The sequence below is a fragment of the Myotis yumanensis genome, unplaced genomic scaffold (genome assembly GCF_028538775.1).
Source record: "Myotis yumanensis isolate MYYU_CA2020_CCGP unplaced genomic scaffold, mMyoYum1.0.hap1 SCAF_16, whole genome shotgun sequence".
Classification (NCBI taxonomy): domain Eukaryota; kingdom Metazoa; phylum Chordata; class Mammalia; order Chiroptera; family Vespertilionidae; genus Myotis; species Myotis yumanensis.
This window is the reverse complement of record NW_027223767.1, coordinates 21,940,782-21,965,323: the sequence shown is the minus strand read 5'-3', so window position 1 is coordinate 21,965,323 and position 24,542 is coordinate 21,940,782. Positions and strand designations below refer to the sequence as shown.

Here is a 24,542-nt window from a genome sequence, read left to right as displayed (position 1 = left end):
ATGGCCATCTTCCTGCTGTGTTTTCACTTGGTGGAAGGGGCCAGGCAGCTCTCAAGTCTTTTCCCCAGAGCACTCATCCCATTCACTGGGGCCACACCCTCATGACCTAGCCACCTCCCGAGGCCCGTCTTCAAATACCATCACATTGGGATTAGGTTTCAGCATGTGAATTTTGGAGACACACAAACGTTTAGTCCGTAGCAGGGGGCAATGCTTTTATCCCCCATACAAAAGAGATAGAAAGTGAGTGACCCGAGGTCCTCTAGACGGTAAGTGGTAGAGCCAGGATTCCTATCCAGGAAGTCTGGCTACAAAGTTGGGGTCATGAACACACACACACACACACACACACACACACACACACTTCAAGTTCTCATAGACAGGACCATGTTGCACATTCCCTCTGTAGTGCCTGAGCATCTTTCCTTTTTTAAAATTTTATTTTCAGGTGACATTTTGTAAATCTAATGACAAATGTTCATTGTAGGAGAATTTGAAAATATAGAAAAGTTAAAAATCCCCCCACAACCCCTCTGGCCACTGTCAGCTTCTGAACCTTGTATATTGCTTTTTCATGTACATACAGTAAAATTCACTGTTTTGTGTGTGTACAGTTCATGAGCTTTGATGGCCAGTAGTTTGTACGGCTCTTCCTGTGGGTGTCCATCCCACCCAGTCCCAAACGTGTGAGAGCTGCAGGGGAATGGGGGCAGCTGCAGTTCATGTGGGGGTGGGGGTTCCCCGGATGATTCACCAGGAGGAGGGAGATGGTCATCCTGCTCCTTGTTGACTCAGGTCAGGCTTTTTGGAGGGGGCAGCGGGGCAGGGAAAACCCTCTCTGTTTGTGGCCTGGTATCCTGGGCGCCTGGGTCCCTGGCCCCCTGCAGCGAGGCCTGCTGGAGCCTGCGCATCTCACACCAGCACCTGCTCTGGGAGGTATGTGCTGACTCCCCAGCTCCCAGGCACAGACTATTTTTGGCTGCAGTGACTGTTCACTACAGTCATGACAACAAAAACTCTCCCTGCCTCGTCCTTCCCTGGGACACTGCACAAGGGGCCAGGGCTGCCGGGGACCCTGGGCTCCGGCCCCTCACCATGCATTGCCTGTGGAGCTGGGTGACGGCCAAGGCTTCGAGGGGCACGGCCCCACCGCCCGTGGTGCTACGAGAAGCACGAGGCCTGGACCAGCCTGGGCCCGAGGGCTGCGAGGTAGGCTCCGGGGGCTGGGATCAGGCAGCTTTCCTGTGAGCGCCTGGAACGGGTGTTGTCTGCGCTCCGAGTCTTTGCTTTGCTAGCAATAGAACACGCCTGGGGGAATCTGCATGTTGGGGTAGAATGTGACTTCCATTTCATTATTTCATCCCCTGTCTTGTGGTCAAGCGGCTGAGGAACTGGCAGAATCTTCCTGAAGTAGACCTCCCCCATCCTTCTAGTGAATATTTTTTTGGCCTGTTCTTGCTTTTGGTTTGAAGAGGGCATACATTTGCTTGGAGCTACTCCTTCTGCAGGAGCTTAAGCAACTGCGGTTGTACAGGCGGGCCCAGCCCTGCTTCTCAGGGCTTCTGGTCAACCAGGCCAGGGAGGCCAAACTGTGTAGAGGCATGAGCGCTAACTTCAGAGTTACACGGACCAGGACCCATCCAGGCACCATCGCTCACTGGCCGTACCTTAAGTGAGTGACTTAATCTCTCTGAACCTCACTTTCCTCAGCTCTCACTTTCCTTAGCTACCAAGCCGTGTGCCCAGGCCACTTCGTGGGTTGCGATAGTACCGGTGGTTGTTATTTTTATAGTCAGGCTGGATGTGAAAAGAGGAAGTATGTCGAGAAGCAGAGTAAGAGTCAGGGTGCCACAGCCCTGGGTGGGCCTTGGTCGTGTCTCGGAACCTGGGTGTTTGGGTGTAGCTGGCGATGTGGGGTTTGCTTCTTCTTTTCAAAAAGAAGAAAAGTGTGTGCTGTCAGCCACGTGGGCATGGGTAGGGGGTAGGCAAGGCCGTGGAGATGAGGATTGCTGCTCACCCGCCACCTTTTGAGTCACCAACACATTAGGGACGTGCCAGGCGCTGGGTGGAGCCACGAGCCCAGAACGCCATTGCGTCTGGATCCCACAGGGCTCTGGGCCCACGTGGCTTGGCATCCCTGGAACCTGCGCCTTTGGAAGTGATTCTCAGGGCAGACCTCAGGGAGGTCTTCCCCTTGGCTCACCTGTCCGAGCAGCTCAGGAAACCTGGCAGAATAAAACCTTCGCCTGTGGATAAGGAATGCCCACCCTGGGAGACGGTGAGCTCTCCAGGGGTAGGATGCATCCTGGTGCTGGTCACTGGCAGGGCCTGGTTCTGGCGCTATTGTTCTGGGTGACCAGGCAGGTCCCCTCCCTCTCGGGACCTCCGTGTCCTCTTCTGTAAAATGAGTATTGGACTCGACTGTCTCTAAGGTCCCCTCGAACTCTGCCTTTGACCTTGGCAGAGGAAGGGTTTCTCCCCTGTTAGCTCAAGAATATCCATTGGCCCCTTTCATGCCCTTAGACCCTAGTGACTCTGGCGATGGCCTCCTTGACTTGGGTCCTGGCCACACACTCAGGGCTCCATTGGGCTCCCATTGCTGCTGCGAGGCAGGAATTGTCATAGTTTCTGGAAAACTACGGAGAGGGGCTGTCCACCTCCAGGAACACCTGCCTGGTCACCCAGAACAAGAGAGGTCTTGGTCGCCTAGGTGGACACCTGGGGGGCAGCTGTGATATAATGAGGTCCCTGTCCTCAGGTGGGAGCAGTCTGGGTCTCAGGTCTCCAGCTCTGGACTCACTTCCTGTGCTCGATGAATCCCCCGCCTGGACAGACAGACAGCCCAAAGGACAGACCACACGCTGGACACTGGGACATGCCCCTCTGGTGGATGGGTCTGTGATTGGCCTCCTGGCCCCAAGGGGAGTCCTCCAGACCCCGACGAAGCCGCTGTACCTGAGGCCCGTTGGCCCGGCTTCACACTCTCTGGGTGGGCCTCACTGGCTGAGCTCAGAGGTCTCGCTCTGTGGATATAGAGGAGGCAGGGGAGGGAGACAGAGTCGGCTTGTCTCAGAATCCTCTCTTTAATGGTGTGTTTGAATAGGGGACCATCGGAAAGGGGAGAATTTGGGGACCAGCAAGCCACAGAGATGGCTGTAAAGTGGCCACACCCAAGGCCCCTGTTTATTTCTGTCAGTGCCTTTACCCTCGGGTGAGCTGAGTTCCCTCATGGTGACACACATTTCAAGCCAAACCCCGTCCCCTGCACCCTCTGCCGAGGATTATCGGGCCTCCCAGTTTAGGGCTCCTGTCCCAGGCAGTTCCTCACGGCTCCCCTTTCCCTCTCAGGAGTGTCCCTGTTGGGATGGCACAGCACCCCTCACCCTCCCTCGGGAGCCCTCCTCTTCACCCATCGCCGGCCTGGCCTGTGTCCCCATTGCCACCCTGCTCATCCACCTCTCAACTGCTGCGTCACCCAGGGACACAGGCGGGGGGGCGGGGGGAGCGGCTGTAGGTCTGGGGAAGCTCTGCAGCACCCCGACCCCCCAACCCCACTCACTTAGCTGCGGCCCCTCCACAGCACCCTGCTTGTGCAGGGAGGAGGGACTTTCCCACTTGCCTGTTCCCCAGAAGCCAAGCGTCATCGAGGGTTAGTGTTACTCTTTGGCTGCTGGTAAACCCTCCCCCTGTCCTACCCTGACCCCAATCTGTTTTGTTTGTTTGTTTTAGAGTATCCCAGTTTTGACTCGAGTTTTAAACTGTGGAGCCTGGTGAATAATATGGGGTTTTCCCCCCAACAGCATACATCCTGTGTGTAGAGAACCCACTGTGGAAGCCCACCTATCTCCTCTCTTCATTTTGGGAGTAGCATGTCCTGGGGAGAAGCACACAGCCCCCAAACTGGTGTGTGTGTGTGTGTGTGTGTGTGTGTGTGTCTCATGCTGGATGTGTCTGGCCATTTTCAAACGGCAGCCAGAAGGAGCAATTTTGGAAATGTGTGTTGATGCCACAGAGAAAGTGCAGGCCACCTCGGTGACAGACGTGGGCCTGCCGCGGAGCTTCTGCCTGTGTCCCCTTCTGCTGGGAGTGTGTTGGGGTTGACCGGGCTGAAGACCTGTCAGCACGGCGGCGGGCTGGGAGGGAAGGAGCAGTGGGGCCCAGGGCCGCCAGATGTGGTGTGTTTGTTGAGTGACTGAATGAATGACCCACTAGGCAGGGATTACCAGCTATGGCCCCTGGGCCAATCCAGCCCACCACTGGGTTTTTGGACAGTCTTGTGAACTAAGAACGGCTTTCACATTTTTAACTGGTAAGGAACCAAAAGAAGAATTTTGTGACATGTGAAGATTACATGAACTTGGGGTTTCAGTGTCCGTGCTGGACGCTGTATTGGCACAGAGCCACGCCCCGTCTGTTTACACCCTGTCTGGCTGTTTGGTGCTCTCCTGGCAGAGCGGAGTAGTGGTGATAGAGACCATACGGCCCGCAGAGCTGAAAATACTGACTCTCTGCCTGTTCAGCAAACATTTCCTGCCCATTTCTGTCCTCGGTACCTCGGGTTTATAGGAGAAAGAACGGGGCCTGGGAGGCAGCCACAGTCAGGCTCTTCCAGGGAGTAGGGCCAGGCCCCTGGAGTGGTGGTGGTGGCTGTGGTGATGGCAGATGCTGCCAGATGCTGCCAGATGCTAGAGGTTCAGTCTCAGGCAGAGGTGGGAAGCACCCATTTCCTCTTGGGGGAAGGAGGGGAGCTGAAGGGGCACCCAGCAGGCCAGCCGAGGGGATTGAGAAGGAATGTGGAGACTAGATCCCCTGAGAGGCCTCCAGCTGCTTTTAACCCCACAGCTGGAGCTCACCCCAGCTGTGAGAGGGTAGGGAAGGGTGTGGAGCCAAGAAAGCCAGATGTGACCTCTGGTGCCAGGGAGGCTCTGCTCTGGGAAAAAGAGCTCGCTTTATAGAGCAAAGAAGTGGGTACCAGTGCAGGCAGGGTCGGCTGGCTGGGACTAGGCAGAAATGGCCATACCTCAGCCTCACCAATTGGGCTGTGTGGCCTTGAGCAAGTTATCTACCCTCTCTGATCTTTATCACCCATCTCAGGATGTTATGAAGATTGCATGTGGTGACCGCTTACCTTCGTTTAGCAGAGTGTCTGGCACCCAGGAAATGCATAATACATGCTCATCATCCACCCTTTATTGGCCCCTTCTCGTCTCCCCTTTAACCTCACCCTCCACACCCCATCTCACCACCGCACCATCTTTCCGAGGCTCTCAAGCCCAGACATTCCAATACATGGGCCAAAGACAACTACTCCCTGGAGATTCCAGCGAGGCCCCCCACTCGGTGAGCCTCTCTCTGCCTTGTGGGAGGGAGGGAGGCCCTGTTGTGCAGGAGAGGACGTCCCCTGGGACGGCTGTGCGCTTGGGCTAGGCTGGGGTCGAGTTGAAGGAGGTCAAGCCCCAGAGCGCAGCCCTGCCCTGGCCAGACCCGCCTTCCGAACTGGGCATTCTGAGACCCTTTCTGCCCTGGGTTATTTGGCCAGACTCAAGACCCAGCAGGCTGTCTGCCCCCATGGTCCCCACCCCAGAAATTCTGATTTGATTGGTTTGAGGTGGGGGCCAGGGCACCAGGATTTTTTAAAAGCCCCCCACCCCCAGGTCCCTCCAGGGTGCCACCAGGGTTGAGAGCCCCAGATCCGATCTAGGCAAACCCACAAACCCACTTGTTCTATAAATGATGAAGTCAAAGCCCAGAGAGGAGCAGGGACTGCCCAGAGTCAAGGGGGTTCCAAGGACCAAACCTGACCCACCCTTTGCTGGGCGAGCCCGCTGGGAGGTGATGAAGAGAAGGCCTCCAGGAAGTGGCTGACTTCCCCTGGGAGGGGCTTTGCCTTGTTGCCAGGACTGGGATAGTGGGATAGTAAAGGGGCTGGCACAGACCCTGTCCAGAGGCAAAGCCAGTGTCCCCAAGCTGTCTGCTCATCTCCATGGAAACCCCAGGCGGCTCACCTTCCCAGCCACTCCTGTGCCTCCCAGAATATCCAGCTATTATCCAAGTCTCACCGGCCCCAGGGGTGGGGAGCAGGAAGGAAGGGGCTCCCTTGCCAACTGGAGGCATGTGGGCTCCCAGCCTGAGATGCCATAGAAATCTCCCTGCTCTTCTCTCTGTCCTTTCCCAACCCTCCTTGGGCCCTGGCCTGGTAGGTGTGAGGGGTCCTACATCACCATCTGCAGGGTTCTGGGAGTCCACCTCTGGGCTCTGCTGGGACCAGTTCCCAGGGAAGCATCTGTGGTGAAGGATCCTGGCCCTTTAATGACCACCTCCCCTCCCAGCCAGGGAAGCTGGAAGAGGCCTCTGCCCACCCTCCCCTCCACCCCCCCCGCCCCCACGCCACCCCAGAAATCCATGTTCTGCAAATGGACCTTGATTGCCAGCAGCACTGATTGGAGCAGTTCCTGACTTTACTGACCCATCCTGTGCTCTAGGCCTAGAAAGCTAAACAGATGCACAAAGCTTGGGTTTGCCTCTTGGTCTTCCTTCCACCCGGCCTCCGCCTGATGCTGGCTTGAGCTACCATGTGGCCCCTACACACGCTTGGAAGCGCCCTGGCATTTCCACTGTCCACTTGACCGAGCACGGTGAGCGTGGATGGCTCTCCGTGTAAGCCGGCACAGGTTTCTAAGTATAGACCCAGGCAGCCCCGTGGCTGCTGGTAAGTCTCGGGATACCATTTGATACCCGCCTGGCCTGACTCCAGCCACTGCCAGCTGCTGAGGGGAGGGGGGCCGCCGTGTTTGGGCCAGGCCCCTCACCCCCCCTTCTATAGAAAGCAGAGCCAGCAGTTTAATGATCACATGCGGGGAGGGACCTCAGTGCCCAGCTGACCCTGCTCTCTAATCATGATGCATATAAGAAAGAATAACTGAATGCCGCCCACTGGGGAGTGTACATTGTGTCTGGAGGAGATGGGCAGAGGCGCAGCCAGTGTCCTCGAACTCTCGCTCTGACCCGTGTTCTCACTGCCCTGCTTCTGTGCTCCCTGCTCACCCCGGCTCAGGAGCGAGGATAACTCCCAAAATGGGCTGGGCAGCCCTGCCCTCCCTTTTTGGTTTCTAGTTTGTATTTTCTTCTTTACACGGAAGCTGGGGTGGGGTGGGCAGTGATTCTCCTCAAAACAATCGCCTCTTGGCCTTTGTCCCTTCCCCAGAACTGGGGGTAGGGCCCGTGGCTGTGGGACAGGTGGCACGTTCCCTGTGCCTGCAGGCAGGTGTGCGGCTCTCCTGAGGCCTCTGAGACCTGAGAGGGTTTCAGAGCTGCTCTGCCTGCCAGGTTGTCAGCAGGTCTGTGAGTTCACCTTTAGAAGGTGGTTAAACTGATCCCCTAATTTGCTTCTGGCTGAGAAATTATCCGGAAAGTTTGTATGTGAATTACCCTGGTCTGAAATAACTTCCTAACTCAGACTTGGCACCATGGGTGGGCAAGTCACATCCGTGTGTGAGGTTTGGGGGTGCCGAGTTGCTGAGGGGCTTTGCTTGAGTCAGGATAGAAGGAGATGGCCGGGCCACTCCAGGGCCTGCACGGCCATGGCCCAGCCTGGCTGTTGTTTAGCTGGGAGCCGCTGGTTCCAGCATCCCTGCCTCATGCTCTCCCCTCTGGATTGAAATAACTCTGGTCCAAAGTCACTCAGAGGCTTTGGAAGGCTGGGCACTTTGTTTCTAAGATGGGGGTGCCAGAGCCACGGTGGGTACCTCACCGAGAAGGCCTGGCCGCCCAGTGGTATGTTGCCAAGGATACTTGGCTGCTGGGCCACCAGTTCTCCCCATTTGCCTGCAGAAATCAAGCTTTCGAAATCCGCTGATCAGACATTCGGAAGGCGTCAGGTTCTTCATGCAGGGTCTCCATGCGGGAGTCTGGGGGCGCCGTGGAACCATTGTTTGGTTGCACAAGTTTGCATTAGTTGCCACCATGTAACATTTTTATTTTAAAATAAAAACTCAGATTTCTTGAAAACCAGAATATCTGGTGCCCCTCCCATAGCCTCCCCTCTTACCCCAGCACTGCCTGAGGGCAGAGGGTGGGTTTCTGACTAACATCACTTGCTGCTGCTCCTGGACTTCTTATTGTCCAGTAGAGGCCAGAGGCTAGTTTCTAGGACACGTGTCTCCATCAAGAAACAGAACCAGGGGCCTCATCTCCTCGGATCTCACTTCCCAAGGCCTGGCCCCGAGGCTGCGTGTTTGAGACCCTCGCTGCCAGGAAACCCGCTGACTGGGGGATAGCTCACTGACGGCCCTTTCAGGTAGGAAGGTGGTCCCTCTCCCCAGCCCAGCGATCCAGCCCTGCGGGGAGGGACCAGGGATTGGAGAGTGGAAGGAGCGGTCAGAAACCACGGCCACAGTGGTGTGCTAAGCACTCTCATTTCACTGATGCAGAGTTCATACTCCAGGAAGCGACGCCCGTCCGGGAAGAAGCTGGGGCCGCTCCAGTTTGAGTGGGACCCCCGGATTGGAATCATGGAAGGAGTTTGGGGGATGGCATCCCTGGGTTTCAGTTCTGGCCCTGCCATTTATTAAGTAGCCTTGCATGAGGTCTCTGAGCCTCAGTAAGATGGGCTTAATACCTCTCCTTGCTGAATTGTTTTGAACGGAGATAGTACTATACAAAGTACTGGGCCTATTGTACTGGCAAATAGTTTGTAATAATAAATGTAGTTATTATGTTGGAGAAACTGACACTTGGTGTGGGTGGGGAAGAGAGGAATATAAAGAAAGAAAACCAATCCTTTGCATTTTAGTTAGATTGGGGCTTGAGTTTCTGGGCTTGTTGGTGTCCATGTCATTGTTGTGTGTCCCCCCCCCCCCCACCCCCCCCACACACACACACAATCAGGCAGATACAGGAACCTCCTCTTGGAAACCTGCTGAGTCATCACCGCCTTGGGAAATGCAGGATCCTCCGTGAGAACCAACGGAGGGAGGACAGGACGCTCCAGGGAGAGGTGGAGGGTGGTGTCTGCACTTGTGTAAAGGTCACCCGCCATTTGTTTGTCCCCTGACAATGCTGCCAACTTTCTTTTCATAGTAAAATCGGGAAAGATGTCACAACTGCATTTGCTGAAGCGCGTTACTGAGGGCAGTAAAGGAAAATACACCGATGAACAAAAGTTTCTGCCCAGGGCTGTTATCTAATCAGCGCCCTCTCTGTGCTGTTCTTATCATCGTCTTGTGACGCTCTGGTTTTATCGTCAGAAGGATGTCTGACAACCACGGGTTTGTCCAGCCCATGATGAGCTTCTTGGTGCTTTCACTTGTGTGTTTATTTCTAACTGTTGGGGTGCATCACCCTAAACAGCTACGAGATTCTTGTCCACAACCCTGGAGACTGAAGAATATACAGACAAGACAGAGGTGGGGAGGGGAGAGGGGCGGACGTGGCCAGACTTCAGGGGCCACATACGAAGCCCAGAGCATCACAAAGCCCCAAACTGTTGCCCCAGTGACTCACAGCCAGTATCTTTATCAGGTTCAGTTTTGACACTTTGGGGTAGTCTGACGATAGCATTACTCTTTTAAAGTAAAATTAGACACAGCTTGCTAAAATCAATGAAAACCAGATTAGATTCTCAAGGATTGTGAGCTTCATATGAATCACTGGGTGTGGGGTGTCTGGCGTTCTCTGTTATAGAAAATCTGGAACATATAGAAGGGGGCCAAAGAAGAAGAAAACCCAGAACATCTTACCACTGGTCCCGCAACTCTGAGCTTTCTCTGTGCTCGGCCATATCGCATAGCAGTGCAAGGACGCGTTTTCATGGCAGTCACCCCACAAGCCACCGCGGCCAGGGACCTGCTCCAGGCTTGGTGTCACCTGTGACTCAAAGTGATCAGAACCAGAGGGGTTTCTTCCCCTTGATGAGGGGAAAGAGCACAGCTTTGAAGTCAGTTAGGCCTCGATTCAGATCATCCCTCTTCGAAGGAGTTTTCTGCTGCTGCGTCACAAATCAGTGGCTTGCAAGCCCCATTGATTAGCTTACAGTTCTGTAGGGGGAGACTGGCTGGAGGAGTCCAGGTGGCCTCTGCTAGCTCCCTGTTAGCATCTCACCACGCTTAAGCCCAGGCATCAGCCAGGCTGGCCTCTTACCTGGAAGCTTTGGGAAGAAGCCACGTCCAAGGGCATTCAGGTGGTTGGCAGAATCTAGTTCCTGGTGGCCAGATAGGTCTGAGGTGCCCCTTTCCTTGCTGGCCATTGGGGGACACGCTCCCCTAAAGGCCATCCACATTCCTTCTCATGTGGTCCCTCCATCTTCCAAGTCCACATGGTGTCCTTTTCACACTTCAGTCTCTCACTCCCTCTCTGCTACCTTAACCTTTGGAAGGTTTTGACTGAGAATTAACTAAAGGAAGGTAGTAAGGGCCTATATGCCTGTTGAGGGTTAAATTTTTTTTTTTAATCCTCAACTGAGGATATGTTTTTATTTATTTTTGAGAGCAAGAGTGAGAGCGAGAGCTAGAGCAACATCGATGTGAGAGAGAAACATTGCCTCCAGTACCCGCCTCCACCAAGGATTGAACCTGCAACCTTTTAGTGCAGGGGTCCTCAAACTACAGCCCGAGAGCCACATGCAAATACAAATATTGTATTTGTTCCCGTTTTGTTTTTTTACTTCAAAATAAGATACGTGCAGTGTGCATAGGAATTTGTTCATAGTTTTTTTAAAACTATAGTCCGGCCTTCCAACGGTCTGAGGGACAGTGAACTGGCCCCCTGTTTAAAAAGTTTGAGGACCCCTGTTTTAGTGTATGGGACGATGCTCCAATTAACTGAGCCACCCGGCCAGGGTGAGGGTTAATTCTTTTTAATCCTATCACTAAGCCAGTTTTATTTGAAATCTTGTCTGATTCAGATACAGTGCAGCAGAATTGTAAAGGGCCGTCTTTATCTCAAGTACTGTCATTCTAGAAAGTTGTCGTGATTCATCATTTTTCTGAGCAGAGGAACGAAAAGAAACAAGAGGGGCCATGTGCCCTGATCAACACTTTTCAGATTTTCCCCTTCCTTCCTTCCCTCCCACCCCCACCCCGAAGCTGAGGCCTCTCCACTTCAGCTGCCGTCTCTGGGAGGGCGGGGTTGGGGTGAGGGCTGGCTGCCTGAGACCTCAGACAAGTGGCGGCCTCGTGTTGGAGGCCTGCCCACCAGCAGCTGGCCCCTGCCACTCAGCGGGGAGGCCGGCGCTGGCCAGGGGGGGAATGAAGACCAGACCCCCGGCGTGCTCACCGGCTCTCTGCCTGTCCCTTCTGTGCCTCCTCAGGAGATCCTCCGAGAGCTCACGCTGGATGCCCTGCTGGACATGAACGAGGCCAAGGTGAAGGAGACGCTGCGGCGCTGTGGGGCCAGTGCGGAGGAGTGTGGCCGCCTGCAGTACGCCCTCACCTGCCTGCGGAAGGTGACAGGCCTGGGTAGGTAGGGCCTGCCTCCCCAGCGCCAAGGCCAGCCCCATTGGCTCCCTCTCCCTCCACCTTGGCTCAGACACCCGCCTGTTCTCCCAGGACCCCTAGGCCTGGTTCCCTGGGGGCCATGGCCGTTGCTGAGTGGATGATGGGTGGAGCAGGTGTGGCCTAGGGGTCCTGGGGTCGCTTGGAAAGGCCAGGGCAGACATTCAGAAAGTGTGTGATGGACCTGACCTGGGACAGAGGTTCTCCCCAGGTCAGAGGCTCAGACCTGGCCAGTGCTAACACGGGAAGCTCTAGCCTTTGTTAGAAACCGCAGGCTGGCCTGCCGGGCAGGCCCTGTATGATTTCCCCTCTTTGGAGAACACTTGTTGGGCTCTGTGACCCCTCCAGCAGCTTCCTGCGTTCCAGCCCCCTCCCTACCCCAGCGCCCCCCAGCCCTCTCCCCACCTCTCTGGTCTCCGGTCCTCACTGGCTGGCTGGGCCGTGCGTGCGCTCAGAAGGCACACACCGAGGTGGGCTCGGCCTGAGCCAAGCGGGATTGGAGATATTATACAGTGTTTCAGCCCTGGGCGTGTGCATGGCTGCCCCTGGCGAAGCGTGTAATCCTGGCATTAGCTGCATTCCCGGGGAATCATTTGCTGGCTTTCGAATTCTTGCCTTGGAGACAACTTCAAACACCCTGACTGTTAATGCTCCCACTACCGACCACACAGATCAGGCTTTGAAATGAGCCTAATGAGTGGAATTAGGTGTGTTTTTTAATTATCTGAGCCACCTGTCGTATTTCTGGCTGCCTGAGGCTTAAGGAAAGCACTGAGGTTTATATTCTGCTTGATTGTTTTATCAGAGGAGACTGGGCTTCATTTCTCCCCCGGCCCCATTGCACCAAGCCCACCTCTGAGCACAGAACCTCTGCGGAGAGCTTACTCGATTCAGAAAACCTCGATGCGCCAGGCCTCCTGGCAGGTGCAGAGAATGAAATGACAGAGACACGGTCAACGAGGAGGAGACGGAGCCCAGAGAGGGGAGTCGAAAGACACACAGCACGTGGAGGCAGAGAGGGGATCTCAGCCTCAGTCTTTGATGGTGGTTGGTTGGTTCCCACATTGTGGAAATTTAAAAGTACTTGCCACCTAAGCCGGAATCTCGGGGCAACTTGTCAGCCCTCCCTCTGTGGGCCTGAACTGTAAAGAACTGCGGAGAAGCCAGCTGTCAAGTTGTGGTGACCTGTGTGTGTTGGGAAGGCTGCCGGATGCCAAGATAGGGAGATCGCTAACTTATTAAGCACTAATTTATTAAGCCGGGCACTCGACACGTATGTGGCAACACCCTTTTGAGCGGTGGCAGTAAGTTCCTTTAGCAGCTAGATTAGAGCATCGGACGCACTGGGCGAGCTGTCTGCGTTCCACACCTGGCGCATAGCAGAGCTGCGCTTGGGACTCGGGCCTCTTCAACCTCAGGGTGCTTTTCCCACAATGCCCTGGTAGAGGCCCCTCAGGCGAGCGTCTTTAACAGGTCCTTCTCTCTCCTTCGATCTCCGCTTGTGGTGCCTCTACATCCCTGAAAGGGTCCTGGTTGCACCCCACCCAGATGGGTCTGCCCTGTGGTGGCCACACCTCAAGGGTATCTGCCAGATGGGGTGGGTCCCCGTGGTCACCTGCCTCTCGGATCACGCAGGCAGCGTCTTCGTTGCACCCAGTGGGCTTGGTGAGGGCAGCCTCATTGCAGCCTAGCTCAGCCACATACATCCCACAGGACAGTGGTCGGCAAACTGCGGCCCCTTGAGCGTGGCTCTTCCACAAAATACCACGTGTGGGCGCGCACGTACAGTGCGTATACTCAAGGGGCCGAAGAGCCGCATGTGGCTCGCGAGCCGCAGTTTGCCTACCACTGCCATAGGAGCTGGGTCAGTTATTCAGCCCCACTGTGCGCAGTTTCCTCATCTGTAAAATGGAGGCAGTAACAACACCTCTCTCATAGGGTTGTTGTGAGGATGAAATGAGCTACAGTCACGCGCTTAGAACAGAGCCTGTGACACACTCGGTGCTCTTTTCAGTATGAGGCTGTTGTCTGATGGGAAATGTCCAAGTCATTTCCCTGTGGTCTCTGGTGTTAAGAAAGGTGAGTGAGGAGGGTTCCCTGTGCCAGGGGCCTGTAAACAGGAATATGGTGCCCTCTCTACTCCATAGCACACAGCACCAGTCAGTCCCCACAACAGGGTGTCTAGATGGGGTCCTTGCTCCCTGCCCCCACCCCTTCAGTATCTGCCCATCTCCTCTAAGGTTAAACCTAAAATCCCCAGCAAGTCATCCAGGGTCCCTCCTGAGCTGGTCCCAGGTGCACTGACCCTCCGCTTCAGCTCTTACACCTCCCTGGCTTGTCCTGACCTCTCAAGGCACGTGGAACTCTTAGTAGTTACCAGAAGGTGCTGTGTGCGCCCTACTTTTGCATGTGCTGTTTCCTCTGCTCAGTACACCTGCTGCATCCACCGCTTCCCTCATTGGCTCAGCCCAGGTGCCCCCTCTTCTGGGAAGCCCCCCAACCCCCAGGCCATTTAGGGTCTTCCTCCTCTGTGCTCCCTCGGTCCCTATCAGTCTCCTGGTCAGCACACAACCATTGTGTTGAGTGTCTGTCACCCTCATTGGACTCTCCAGGCTCAGCAGATGTCTTTTTTATGCCTTGATACCCGGCGTCCAGCATGTGCTTGAATGAATGGACAGACCATGCCATTGAGTTGGAGCCCCACAGAGCCTCGAGGTCTCAGTGGCCTCAGGCAGAGGTCACTATGGGGGCAGCCCAAGGTCATTCACAGGCTTCTCTCATAAGCCAGCGGCTGTTGATCCCATTCTAGCTGGATCTCTTTTCTAGCAAATTTCCAGGGCAATTTGCTGTTAGAGGGTTGGTACAGCCCCATTTCCTGACATTTGAATTTTCTTAAAGTGTAGTTATCTCTCTACAAGCCCCAGCTTGTCTTTCCTAACTCTTCAAAGATCAGTCGCCACTTCCCTCTCTGAAGCCACCCACTTTGGAGCTGGTTTGCTGGCTTGTTCCCCACAGACCTGCCAGCAGGAGCCCCGCACGAGCTAGTCCCCTCTGGGCCTCATATTCTCTCTGTAAAACAGGGAGAGTAATATCCATGGCGGGGGCCTCACGGTCCGTTAGAAAAGGAGGAAAAAGATGCCTGTGCGTGAGAGGCCTCTATAAACCAGGGGAAGGCTCGTCCTGGAAGCCTTCCATTGAGGAGCTGTGCAGCCCTGCCAGCATGGCCCAGTGGTTTGAGCATCGACCTATGAACCAGGAGGTCACAGTTCGATTCCTGGTCAGGGTACATGCCCAGGTTGTGGGCTCCATCCCCAGTGGGGGGGGGGGGGGTGGGGGGGGGGCGTGCAAGAAGCAGCCGATCAATGATTCTCTCTCATCATTGATGTTTCTATCTCTCCCTCTCTATTCCTCTCTGAAATCAATAAAAATATATTTTAAAAAATTTTTTTAATAAAAGGGGCTGTGCCATGTTGGAGCGGGTATTTAACCTCTCTGGGCCCTAGCCACCTCACCTGTACGTTCCTCTAGCCCCAGCCTCCTATGACTCGACTTCTCGGCCCACAGGAAGGGAGCACAAAGAGGACTTGGGCTGGAGTTCGTTGGATGCCCGGCGGGAAAGTGGCTCAGGGCCTTCCACGGACACCCTCTCACCAGCCAGCCTGCCCTGGCCCCCGGGGAGCGCCCATCTGGGCAGGATGGGCAGCAATGCCCAGGGTCCCCGCTCCGTCTCCGTGTCAGCTCTGCCCACCTCGGACTTCCCCTCCCCTGGCCCCAGCGAGGGCCTCACGGACACCTGTATCCCCCTGCACGCCAGTGGCCGGCTGACCCCCCGTACCCTGCACAGCTTCATCACCCCCCCAACCACGCCCCAGCTGCGACGGCACACCAAGCTGAAGCCGCCAAGGACGCCACCCCCACCCAGCCGCAAGGTCTTCCAGCTGCTGCCCAGCTTCCCCACGCTCACCCGGAGCAAGTCCCATGAGTCTCAGCTGGGGAACCGCATTGACGAGGTCTCCCCAAGTACTTACTTGACGAGGTAAGTACTCCGGCCAGACAGTTGTTGACTTTGCAATCCACTGAAAGTTTTGACTACAGTTTTCTCATTATAAAGGTAATATAGACTTAATTGGAAAAGGACATAACATCAACTAATATATAAGTATGTACAGTGAAAGGAACCCCTGTCTCTCAGTCTACTCCCCAGGCTACCTTAACAGCTTGGGCTGAATCTTAATAGATTTCCTTGCAAGTGTACGCACACACGCGCACACACACACACACACAAATGAAATGATGCCATGTATCAGTCAGGATAGACTGAATTATGCTGCAGTGACAAATAACCCCCAGGTCCCTGGGTCTTCAAACAAAGATTTATTTCTTGCTCATGCTACCTGTCCATCATGGGTCGGCCCATTCCAGGTCCCAGGCTGAATGTTCCACTGCGGTAGGGGAAGAAAGCAATTAAACGCTCTTTCCTGAAAGTTCCATTCACCACTCATGATCCTACCCAAACAAAGGAGCCAGGAAGTGTAACTCCCACGTGCCCAGAAGAGAATGGAATATCTGGCTGAAGCCTCTAAGGACGATAAAAAACCATGCACTCTGTCCTATAACCTACTTTTCCAACTTACCTTGATATCTTGAGAACTTCATGTCAGTACTCTTTTACTTTTTTAATATTTTTTACCCGTATTTTAAATAGGTAATAACAGTCACATGGTCCAAAATGCAAAAGCTTTGTAGCTCGTGTAGTTTATTCATCTTTTTAGGGATGTATAGTATAAAGTGACCCCCTACCATGTCCTTAATCACCCAGTTCCCCTTTCAGGAGCAACCAGGTTATTGGTTTGGTGCATATTTATAGTTATCCAAATGCCTCATTTTTTTCTCATTTTTATGTCATTGTATAGTTTAACTCCTCCCCTCTTGGTGGACATTGAGTTCCTTGTCATTTTTGTTGTTTGTTATTACAAAAATTGCCTTTGTCAACATACCCTTGTGGGCAGGGTGAAGTAGGGCATCGCAGTGGGCAAAACCCAGGGTGTCTGCTGCTCATTTTCCCCACAAAGAGCATTAGGAGGGCTCTGGTCTCATTCTGGCTCCAGGTGGAGAACAGAGCCTCAGGCAGGTACCACCTCTGCCTCAGGTCCCACCACCGGTGAGCTGGCCTCGAACCCTGGGGCTCTGAGTCTCTTCTCCACAGAGCCAGCAGAACTAGTGCTGGTACGGACACTCAGGCCTCCCCAAGGGCAGGCTGAGTGGCCTGGTTTCCCCAGCTCTCTCTCTCCCTCTGACAGCACTGCTCAGGGCATGTCCCCACCCGGCCCTGCTTGGAGGTCAGCTTTGTGCTCCACACTGTTCTCCCTGCCCTCCTACCCCAGCCGGTTCCTCTCTGGCAGACTGAGCCCGCCTCCTGCCTGGGGAACTCTAATTACCGTGCTGGTGGCAGCGAGGCTCAGAGAAGCTGATGTATGAGAGTGCACAGATATAGCTTTGTCCCCATGGGGGGCCCAGGAGGGCACCTCTAGTCCTTCCCATTGGGGAAAGTCCCCACATTCCCCAGCCGTCCTAGCCCCACACCCTAGGTGCTCAAAGCCCTCATCCAGCGCCTTGCCCCTCCCTCCCTGGGATGATGTTCTGGGGGACACGTGGAGCCAGCACGATGCCCTAATCCTGCTTTCTTTCTCTCTTTTCTGTCTCCTCCAGGTTTGGTAAGAGTGATTCATTTTCGTCCCCTCCTTCTGCCGCCGGGAGCGGTGTGTGTCTCGCTGTCCCCATCGGGGTGGATGCCTCTGACCCTCTCTTAGTGCCCCTGGCCTTTCCGGGGTCCAGAAGCAGAGGAGCTGGGAACTGCCTCAGGACATCACGCTAGGACAGGTGGCCCCCACGGGACAAGCTGGCCTCAGCCCAGCCAGCAGCCTCTCTGTGTCACTCACAGTCGGTGGGCAGGCCCTCCCCAAAGGTGACCTCGGGCAGGGAGTGTTCACCCGCTGGGCTGCGGCAGGAACCCCGCCCTCCTGGGAGGAAGGTACTACCTGTCTGGCGTAGATGGACATCAGCCACCTGCAGACCCCAGCTGACATCTCAGGGCCTGGCTCTGCAGGACAGGGACATCCTTGAGGCAGGAAGGCGGCTCACCTGTGAGTGAGGCCCTGAGGTTTGCTCTCAGGAGGCGAGGAGGAAGCCCGGGCAGCCTGATCTCCGCCCCTCCCCTCCACCTCCGGGTGGGAGCAGGTTCTTGCACGGGCTCCGCTGTGGGGCTTCTCTCCTGAGTCAGCGCAGCGGGAAACAGCGAGCCTCTGGAGCTGCTTGTAGTTGTCCCAGTGGACGCAGATCCTCTTCCCCTGAGCCAAGTAGCAGTTTACCTTTGTCCTGCCCTGAGCTGGCTAAGCAGAGAGCTGAGGAGGGGATGTCAGGTACGGGCTTGGAGCTGGAGATGGTGCAGGACCACCAGGGAGGCTGTGCTTCCCCTCCCCAGGGCACAGGCGGGAGCTCCGGGCCCTCATCGAGCCGGCGTCCCTGGGGCAGTCTGGCCCCGGTGTCCTCCCGGGTGCTGTGTGATGCAGGGTCCACACCCGTGAGGCCGCTTCTCCAGCTGTGGGAAGGCGGGATGAGGCCTGCAGGGCCGGCATTTCATCTCGTGAGGGGCAGGCGATGCCTGGCACACGTGCCCTCTCTCCTCCCTTGTATCCGTGCCCGTGGCAGACATTGCAAATCAGTCACAGGCTTCACTCAGAGATTGATGATTGAAATCTCGCTTTCCCACCGTCTGTTTCTCTTGGGCTGACAGCCTAACCCCTTTTATTTTATTTAAGTATTAAATATATTTTTATTGATTTCAGAGAGGAAGGGAGAGGGAGAGAGAGAGAAATGTTAACGATGAGAGAGAATCATTGATTGGCTGCCTCCTACACAACCCACACTGGGGATCAAGCCCGAAACCCAGGCATGCGCCTTGACCGGGAATCGAACTGTGACCTCCTGGTTCATAGGTTGACGCTCAACCACTGAACCACACTGGCCGGGCAGCTGAACCCCTTTTAGACCATGTGCTTTAATGGTGTGGCTGCTGTTGCCTGGGGTGAACCCTAAGAGGGAGTTGGGAAGAGTCAGCGCGTGGCAGATGTGTTGGCGAGAGCTGCAGGGGGCGCAGCGTGGGTCCCGCATCAGCGGGGCAGCCAGGCCCTTCGGTCCCTGCGTGGGAGGAGTCAGCACTCCAGCACGCCCTCTCCTGGTGGTTGGGTCTGTGGGACTCGGCCTTAAGTGAACCAGTACTTAACGAGCACCAGCTGTGTGCCAGGCCAGCTCCCAGGCACCCGGGAGGGTGCAGTGGCCTTTGGGGTGGGGGGGTGGGGGGGGAAGGGCTGCTGACTCGGAGGACCCGGGATGGCCCCAGATCCTTAAAGCACCATGTTCCTGACCTTTCTGGGTCCCAGGTGTCTGATCTTTGGATGAAAGTCTAGGACAGTGGTTCTCAACCTTCCTAATGCTGCGACCCTTGAATACAGTGCCTCATGTTGTGGTGACCCCCAATTTCATTGTTACAAATTGAACATAATTAAAGCATCGTGATTAATCACAAAAACAATATGTAATTATATATGTATTTTCTGATGGTCTTAGGCGACCCCTGTGAAAGGGTCGTTCGACCCCCAAAGGAGTCGCGACCCACAGGTTGAGAACCATTGATCTAGAACCTCTTTCCAGAGGGTTCCCAGACCCGCCCAGGGATTCAGTTGAGAACCTATTCCAGGAGGAGCGAGGCCTTGCGAGCTGGGAAGGAGGGGGTGGGGAGCAGGGGGCCCACGTGTGGAGGAGGGGAGGGAGGGAGGAGGGGAGGAGGGAGCTGGTTGTGTGTGTGTGTGTGTGTGTGTGTGTGTGTGTGTGTGGGCTGCCCCTGGATGGGGGGGATCTCTTCCAGCTGGTCCTCCACTGCCAGCCTGTGATGCTCAGGCACTGGGGCTGCCTGTTCTTCTGGGGAAGCCAGGCTTAGGAGAGCCCAGGCGCCCTCTAGGGGGACAGGCAGAAAGAGCACCCCACAGCCCGTGGCCTGAGACTTCCCCCAAGACCCAGACTGATACCCAGTGAGGCCAGGCCCCGTGGGAGCTCTCAGCAAGGCTAGGGAGGTGCTGCTGCACAGCTCACCAGCCTCCAGCCCTCTGCCAAGGGTCAGGCAGCGTCCACCACTTAACAAGAGTGACCAGACTGCAGCCCTCGCCAACTGGTGACCTGGGGCGCATCCATGAGACAGTGCCAGAGGTGGGGGCGTGGAGGCCTCTGCCCTCACACACTCTGCCTTCTGCCTCTCACGCCCGCCTTCCCCCGAAGCCAGAACCGTACAGGCTGGGCAGTAACGCTCCTTAGAGAAGCCGGCCATGTGTGAGGGTGACCACGCCGCCCCTGGTTAGCCTGTCCTGTCCCTGTTTAATAGATGCCGGTTCAGGGACGTTTCTCTGCCACTCAGCACGTTGTTGTGCCCATCTGGCTTGCGATCTCCGACATAGAAGGTCACAGGCGTGGGCCCTCCCTGCAGGGCTTCCTCGGCCCGCCTGACCTCCCTTTTCCCCTGCAGATCTCCCCCACGGCTCCCCACAGATGGTACGGAGGGACATCGGGCTCTCGGTGACACACAGGTAGGCCCAGCCGGGCAGGGGCTCAGCTGGATGGGGACCTGCACGTGCTGGGGTCTCACTTCAGCGTAGGGGCTCTGTCCCGATCCCTGTTTCTCAGGGCTCTTTGCCTCTGCTCTGTCTCCATCACCTCCTTGGGTCTCTTCCCAGTCTGCTGAGGGCAAACACAGGTCCCAGGAGAAGCAGGGTCACGGTCAGGGAGGAGGAGCCAGGAGCTTCCTCTGAGTATCGCTTGATATCGTGTGGCTCTTAAAACCGTCCACACACCAGCACCCCGTTGGGCTTGTTGATGCTCCAGACTCCGGGCCGCACCCCTGAGGCCGAGGCCTGGCGTCTGGGTCTCCAGCAACTTCCAGGGCTGGCACTCGTGTGTTGGGGAGGGCTGATGGCCACGGGAGCCTTGTCCGTCCATCATGTGACACCAGTGGGAGTATCTGTTGGATCGGGTCCTAAGACTGATTTCTGGCTCAGAGGGTCTGCACACTGATCCTTCTGGTTGCTGTTGCCAAGTTGCCTGCCAAAGAGCTGGCACCCATGGCCACACCAGCGTTGGGGTTTTGACAATGATGACTTCGTGGCTGGACAGTCTGAGTGGGGGGAGAGGGGGAGGCGTGGGCAGGAGGCAGTGGCCCCTGGGTGTCCCAAACTCCCAGGGAGAGGGTCCCTGAGGCTCTGGGTGGGAACCAAGTCTCCTGATTTCCCTGGGCTATTTGGGGACTCTTGTCTATCCAGGCCCTGCTCTCCTGGCCCCTGAGAGCACTTCTGTGTGTCCACCCGCTGCAGGTTCTCCACCAAGTCCTGGCTGTCGCAGATCTGCCACGTGTGCCAGAAGAGCATGATGTTTGGAGTGAAGTGCAAGCATTGCAGGTGATGGGCGAGGGTGGCCGGGGTGGGAGAGGGGAGCCAGCTTCATACTTGTCGTTTAGTCACAGTCCCGAGCCTGGATTATTGGCCTTAGGTCAGGTCAGAGTTCAAAGGGTGCCCCTCAACCTACGATTCATGATCCCATTCAGCACACCCAGGAGTGAGCAGCCCTCTGCAGGGAGAGGAAGGGCGCATCAAGCAGGGCACTCCCAGAGAAGGGACCATTTGAGGTGGGCTTTGAAGGGTGTGCAGAAGTTTGCCAGGTGGACAAGGAGGAGTTCTGAAATTAGCCTCAGATTTTAGCACACAAGGATAGCAAACGGGGGCAGGCTATGATAAGAACAGCGATGGCTTGTGGTACTTCCAGAAGGAAAGAATGCGGATTCTGTACAAGCCCAACTTTCTTTTTCCAGACCATTGTGGTCCCTGGTAGGAGAGAAGGGCAAGGATAGGGAACAGTGTGGTGTGAGCAGGTCTGTCCCCTGCTTCCTGGCCGCCCTCACCTCACAGGGGTGGCCCTGGCATCTCTGCTCCCATCCACTTCGCCCCACATTGCTGTGTGACGTGGGGCCAGGTGCTTGCCCTTTCTGGGCCCCATTTTTGTCATTGATGCATCTAGGAAGAGGATTCCAGGTCTCTGTCCATCAGGACAGCTCTAAGAATCTGAGCCAGTCGGAGTGAAAAAGGCATGTGGGTTCCCACGGGCCTGTAGGGGACGGGCCTCGTCCGTGTCAGTTGGATAAATTGTGTTTCCCTGGTGGGCGGCTCTCCTGACCACCGAGGAGATGCCCGAGCTAGGTCTGTGGTGGCTCCCGGCCATTTGGCTTTAAATCGGGGGCCTCCAGCTCCTTTCAAGTGGTGCCTTTCACGTGGGGAGGGTGACTCCTGAGCCCAACGCTGCAACTGCGGGGTGAGGTTGGCAGGCCCATCTGTCAGTGAGAGCCCCCAGACGCAGGGCAGCAGGCAGGCCCAGAACAGGGCAGCAGGCAGGCCCAGAACGAGGACTCCGCCCTGCTGACCCTCCGACCACGTGGTCCGTGCTGGAATGTGGTGGGAGGGGCTGCCCCGCATCCCTGGGGCATCCTTGGTGGGGCAGACATTCTCTGGAAAAGAGAAGCAGATGTGGGACCCACCGTGACAGTCCAGATGGGTAGAAGCAAACCTCCCGAGCTCTAGGCCTGACAGACAACAGCAGGAATGTGGTCACGCTCAGCAGAGAGTAGCCGCGAGGACTGTCCACATCAGTTCTCCGTTTCCGAGCTCATGTCTGTTGAGAAATTTGTGGGAATTGGGGCATCCAGGGTGAGGTGCACGGGGCGGCCAGGCAGTGCCTCGGCGCCCCCGTCCGTGCCCAGGGAGGCCGCGTGGCCGTCCACGCACTGACCCCTCCTCCTTCACCAGGTTGAAGTGTCATAACAAGTGCACCAAGGAAGCCCCCGCCTGTCGGATATCCTTCCTTCCAAGTGAGTGCTGCGCCCTCCTCTCCTCTCCTCTGCCTTGGGGGCGAGTCTCTCTCTCTCTCGCTCAGTCTGTTCCCTGCTGATGGTTTCCCCTCTCCAGTAGCTCGGATTCGGAGGACGGAATCTGTCCCTTCGGACATCAACAACCCGGTGGACAGGGCAGCCGAGCCCCATTTCGGAACCCTCCCCAAGGCACTGACAAAGAAGGTACGTTGGACGGTGGTCTGGGGGGGTCTGTTGCTTCTGCCAGGAGAGCCCCCCACCCGGATTCCTCTCTGTGAAGCCCCCTGATGCGGGGGTCCAGCAGGACAGTGCAATCCACATCTGGGGCCAGAGGGGGCCAGAGGAGATCCTATCTTTAACCATGTAGCAAACTTCCCATTTCCTAGTATAGTTACATGCCCGTAACCTGTCCCCTGCCCCAACTCGCCCTTTTGGAGCTGATATTTCACTGCCTGTGAGTCAAGAACTTTCCCAGTGATGTCTCCTTTGACCCTCATGCTGACATCACCTCCATTTTACAGACTGAGGACTGGGGCCCCTGTGAGTGAGAGATAGGCCCAGCCCCTGAGCCCGGCAAACGGGACTTCAGAAGTAACCCGTGCAAGTGCATTTCTTCCATGGCCTGTGGCTGGGCTTCTCGCCTAAGCACAGACAGACGCCCTGCAGCTAGACAGATTCTCGAAGGCCCGTGTCCCCCACGATGGTCCCCAGGCCTGTCTGGGGCCCCTGTGCACAGGGGTGCTGGTGTCTGTGAGGCATCCATGCTGATGGCTTCTGCAGCCACCCCCATCCTGGTGACCACGGAGTGGGTGGCCTCCCCCAGGCGGCTATGGGTGTGGCTGTGTGTTTCAAGTATGTTGTGTCCCAGCCCCAGACCAGGGCTTAGCATGTACTTGCCTCTCTGCTGAGAGCCAGGGGACTGGCTGCCCGTGGCTGTGTCCAGCCTTTGGTCTGGGCCAGCCTGGGTGGAGGTTTGGGCAGAGGGCACTGAGGCAGGTGGCGGGGCCAGTTAACAACGGGGACGCGGAGGATGCCGCCTGGAGGGCTGCTCCACCTGCTGTCTCTGTGGGCCCACCCATGTCTTCTCTCCTGTCTGCCTGGCATCACCTTGCCCTCTGAGGATGCCATTCCCTCCAGGAATGGAGAGGGGAGGGCAAAGGTGGTAGGCTCCACAGTCCTGGGTTCGAGTCCTGACTTTTCCCCTTTGTTCTGTGACTTTGAATGCATTCCTGTCCCTATCTGAGTGTCCGTTTTCCTGTCTTGTAAAGTGGGGATGATGATCTTCATTCACAGGGTGTTAAGGATAACGAGATGATAGTGATGAACTTACTTGTCAGGATTAGTGCCTGGCACAGATGGGCGCAGTTCCTTGGTAGAATACCAGCCCCCTGATCTGCCACTCCCCCCTTGGCAACTTGTTTCTGCACTTGCCCACTCTTCTCCAACTGCACCAAGTGTGTTCCCTTCCTCACATGGTCCTCACGCCCCTCCTCACACCGTCCTTGCACACCCCTCACTCGCCTCATGTCCATGCACACCCTGGGCACGTGCACGTCAGCATTTCTGCCCACCCGGACACCCACCCCTCACCCTCCTGCCACTGGGTGGGCCTGGCTAGCACGTCTGCAAAAGAGAGGAGGGAACACTGTTAGGCAGCTGCTGTGTGCCACATACAAAGCGAATACTTGTCAGGGTCTGAATTGAATTCATTTAAAAACCCCTACTATGTGCTGGCTCAGAGCCAGGCCCTGGGGTCTGATGAGCAGGCGTGGTCCCTGCCCTGCCCTCACAGGACACGATGGTGGGAGAGACGTTCTTCAGAAAACGACCCACCCAAGATTCCTGCAGTTGGCAAACATAGTTAAGGGCCCTGAGGAGAAGTCCTGGGAGCTCTGGGAGGATAGAGGGGAGGAGCGCGGTCCCAGCCAGGGCTCAGGCAAGGCTTCTGAGAGGAAAGGATGTTTGAGCAGAAATCAGATGAGGAGGAGTCCTCTAGGGGGTGGGCATTGAGGTAAGGATGTCAGTGTACCATTCTTCCTTCAAATATTAGACCGGGAAACGTCAGGATACCCTGGGCTGACCTCTTTGCTTTT

General features: G+C 56.1%; 1 protein-coding gene across 2 annotated transcripts in view; it reads left to right on the top strand.

Annotated features, from left to right (window-relative positions):
• The window catches only part of KSR1 (kinase suppressor of ras 1), a 136,753-nt gene that overhangs the window by 91,616 nt on the left and 20,595 nt on the right, over positions 1-24,542 (top strand). For both annotated transcript variants that reach the window (XM_070394863.1, XM_070394862.1), the window contains exons 3-9: positions 11,306-11,453; positions 15,054-15,509; positions 19,578-19,586; positions 20,065-20,125; positions 20,906-20,989; positions 22,388-22,449; positions 22,547-22,653. In XM_070394863.1, the coding sequence (XP_070250964.1) occupies positions 11,306-11,453; positions 15,054-15,509; positions 19,578-19,586; positions 20,065-20,125; positions 20,906-20,989; positions 22,388-22,449; positions 22,547-22,653 (927 nt within the window). The remainder of the gene's footprint in view (positions 1-11,305; positions 11,454-15,053; positions 15,510-19,577; positions 19,587-20,064; positions 20,126-20,905; positions 20,990-22,387; positions 22,450-22,546; positions 22,654-24,542) is intronic.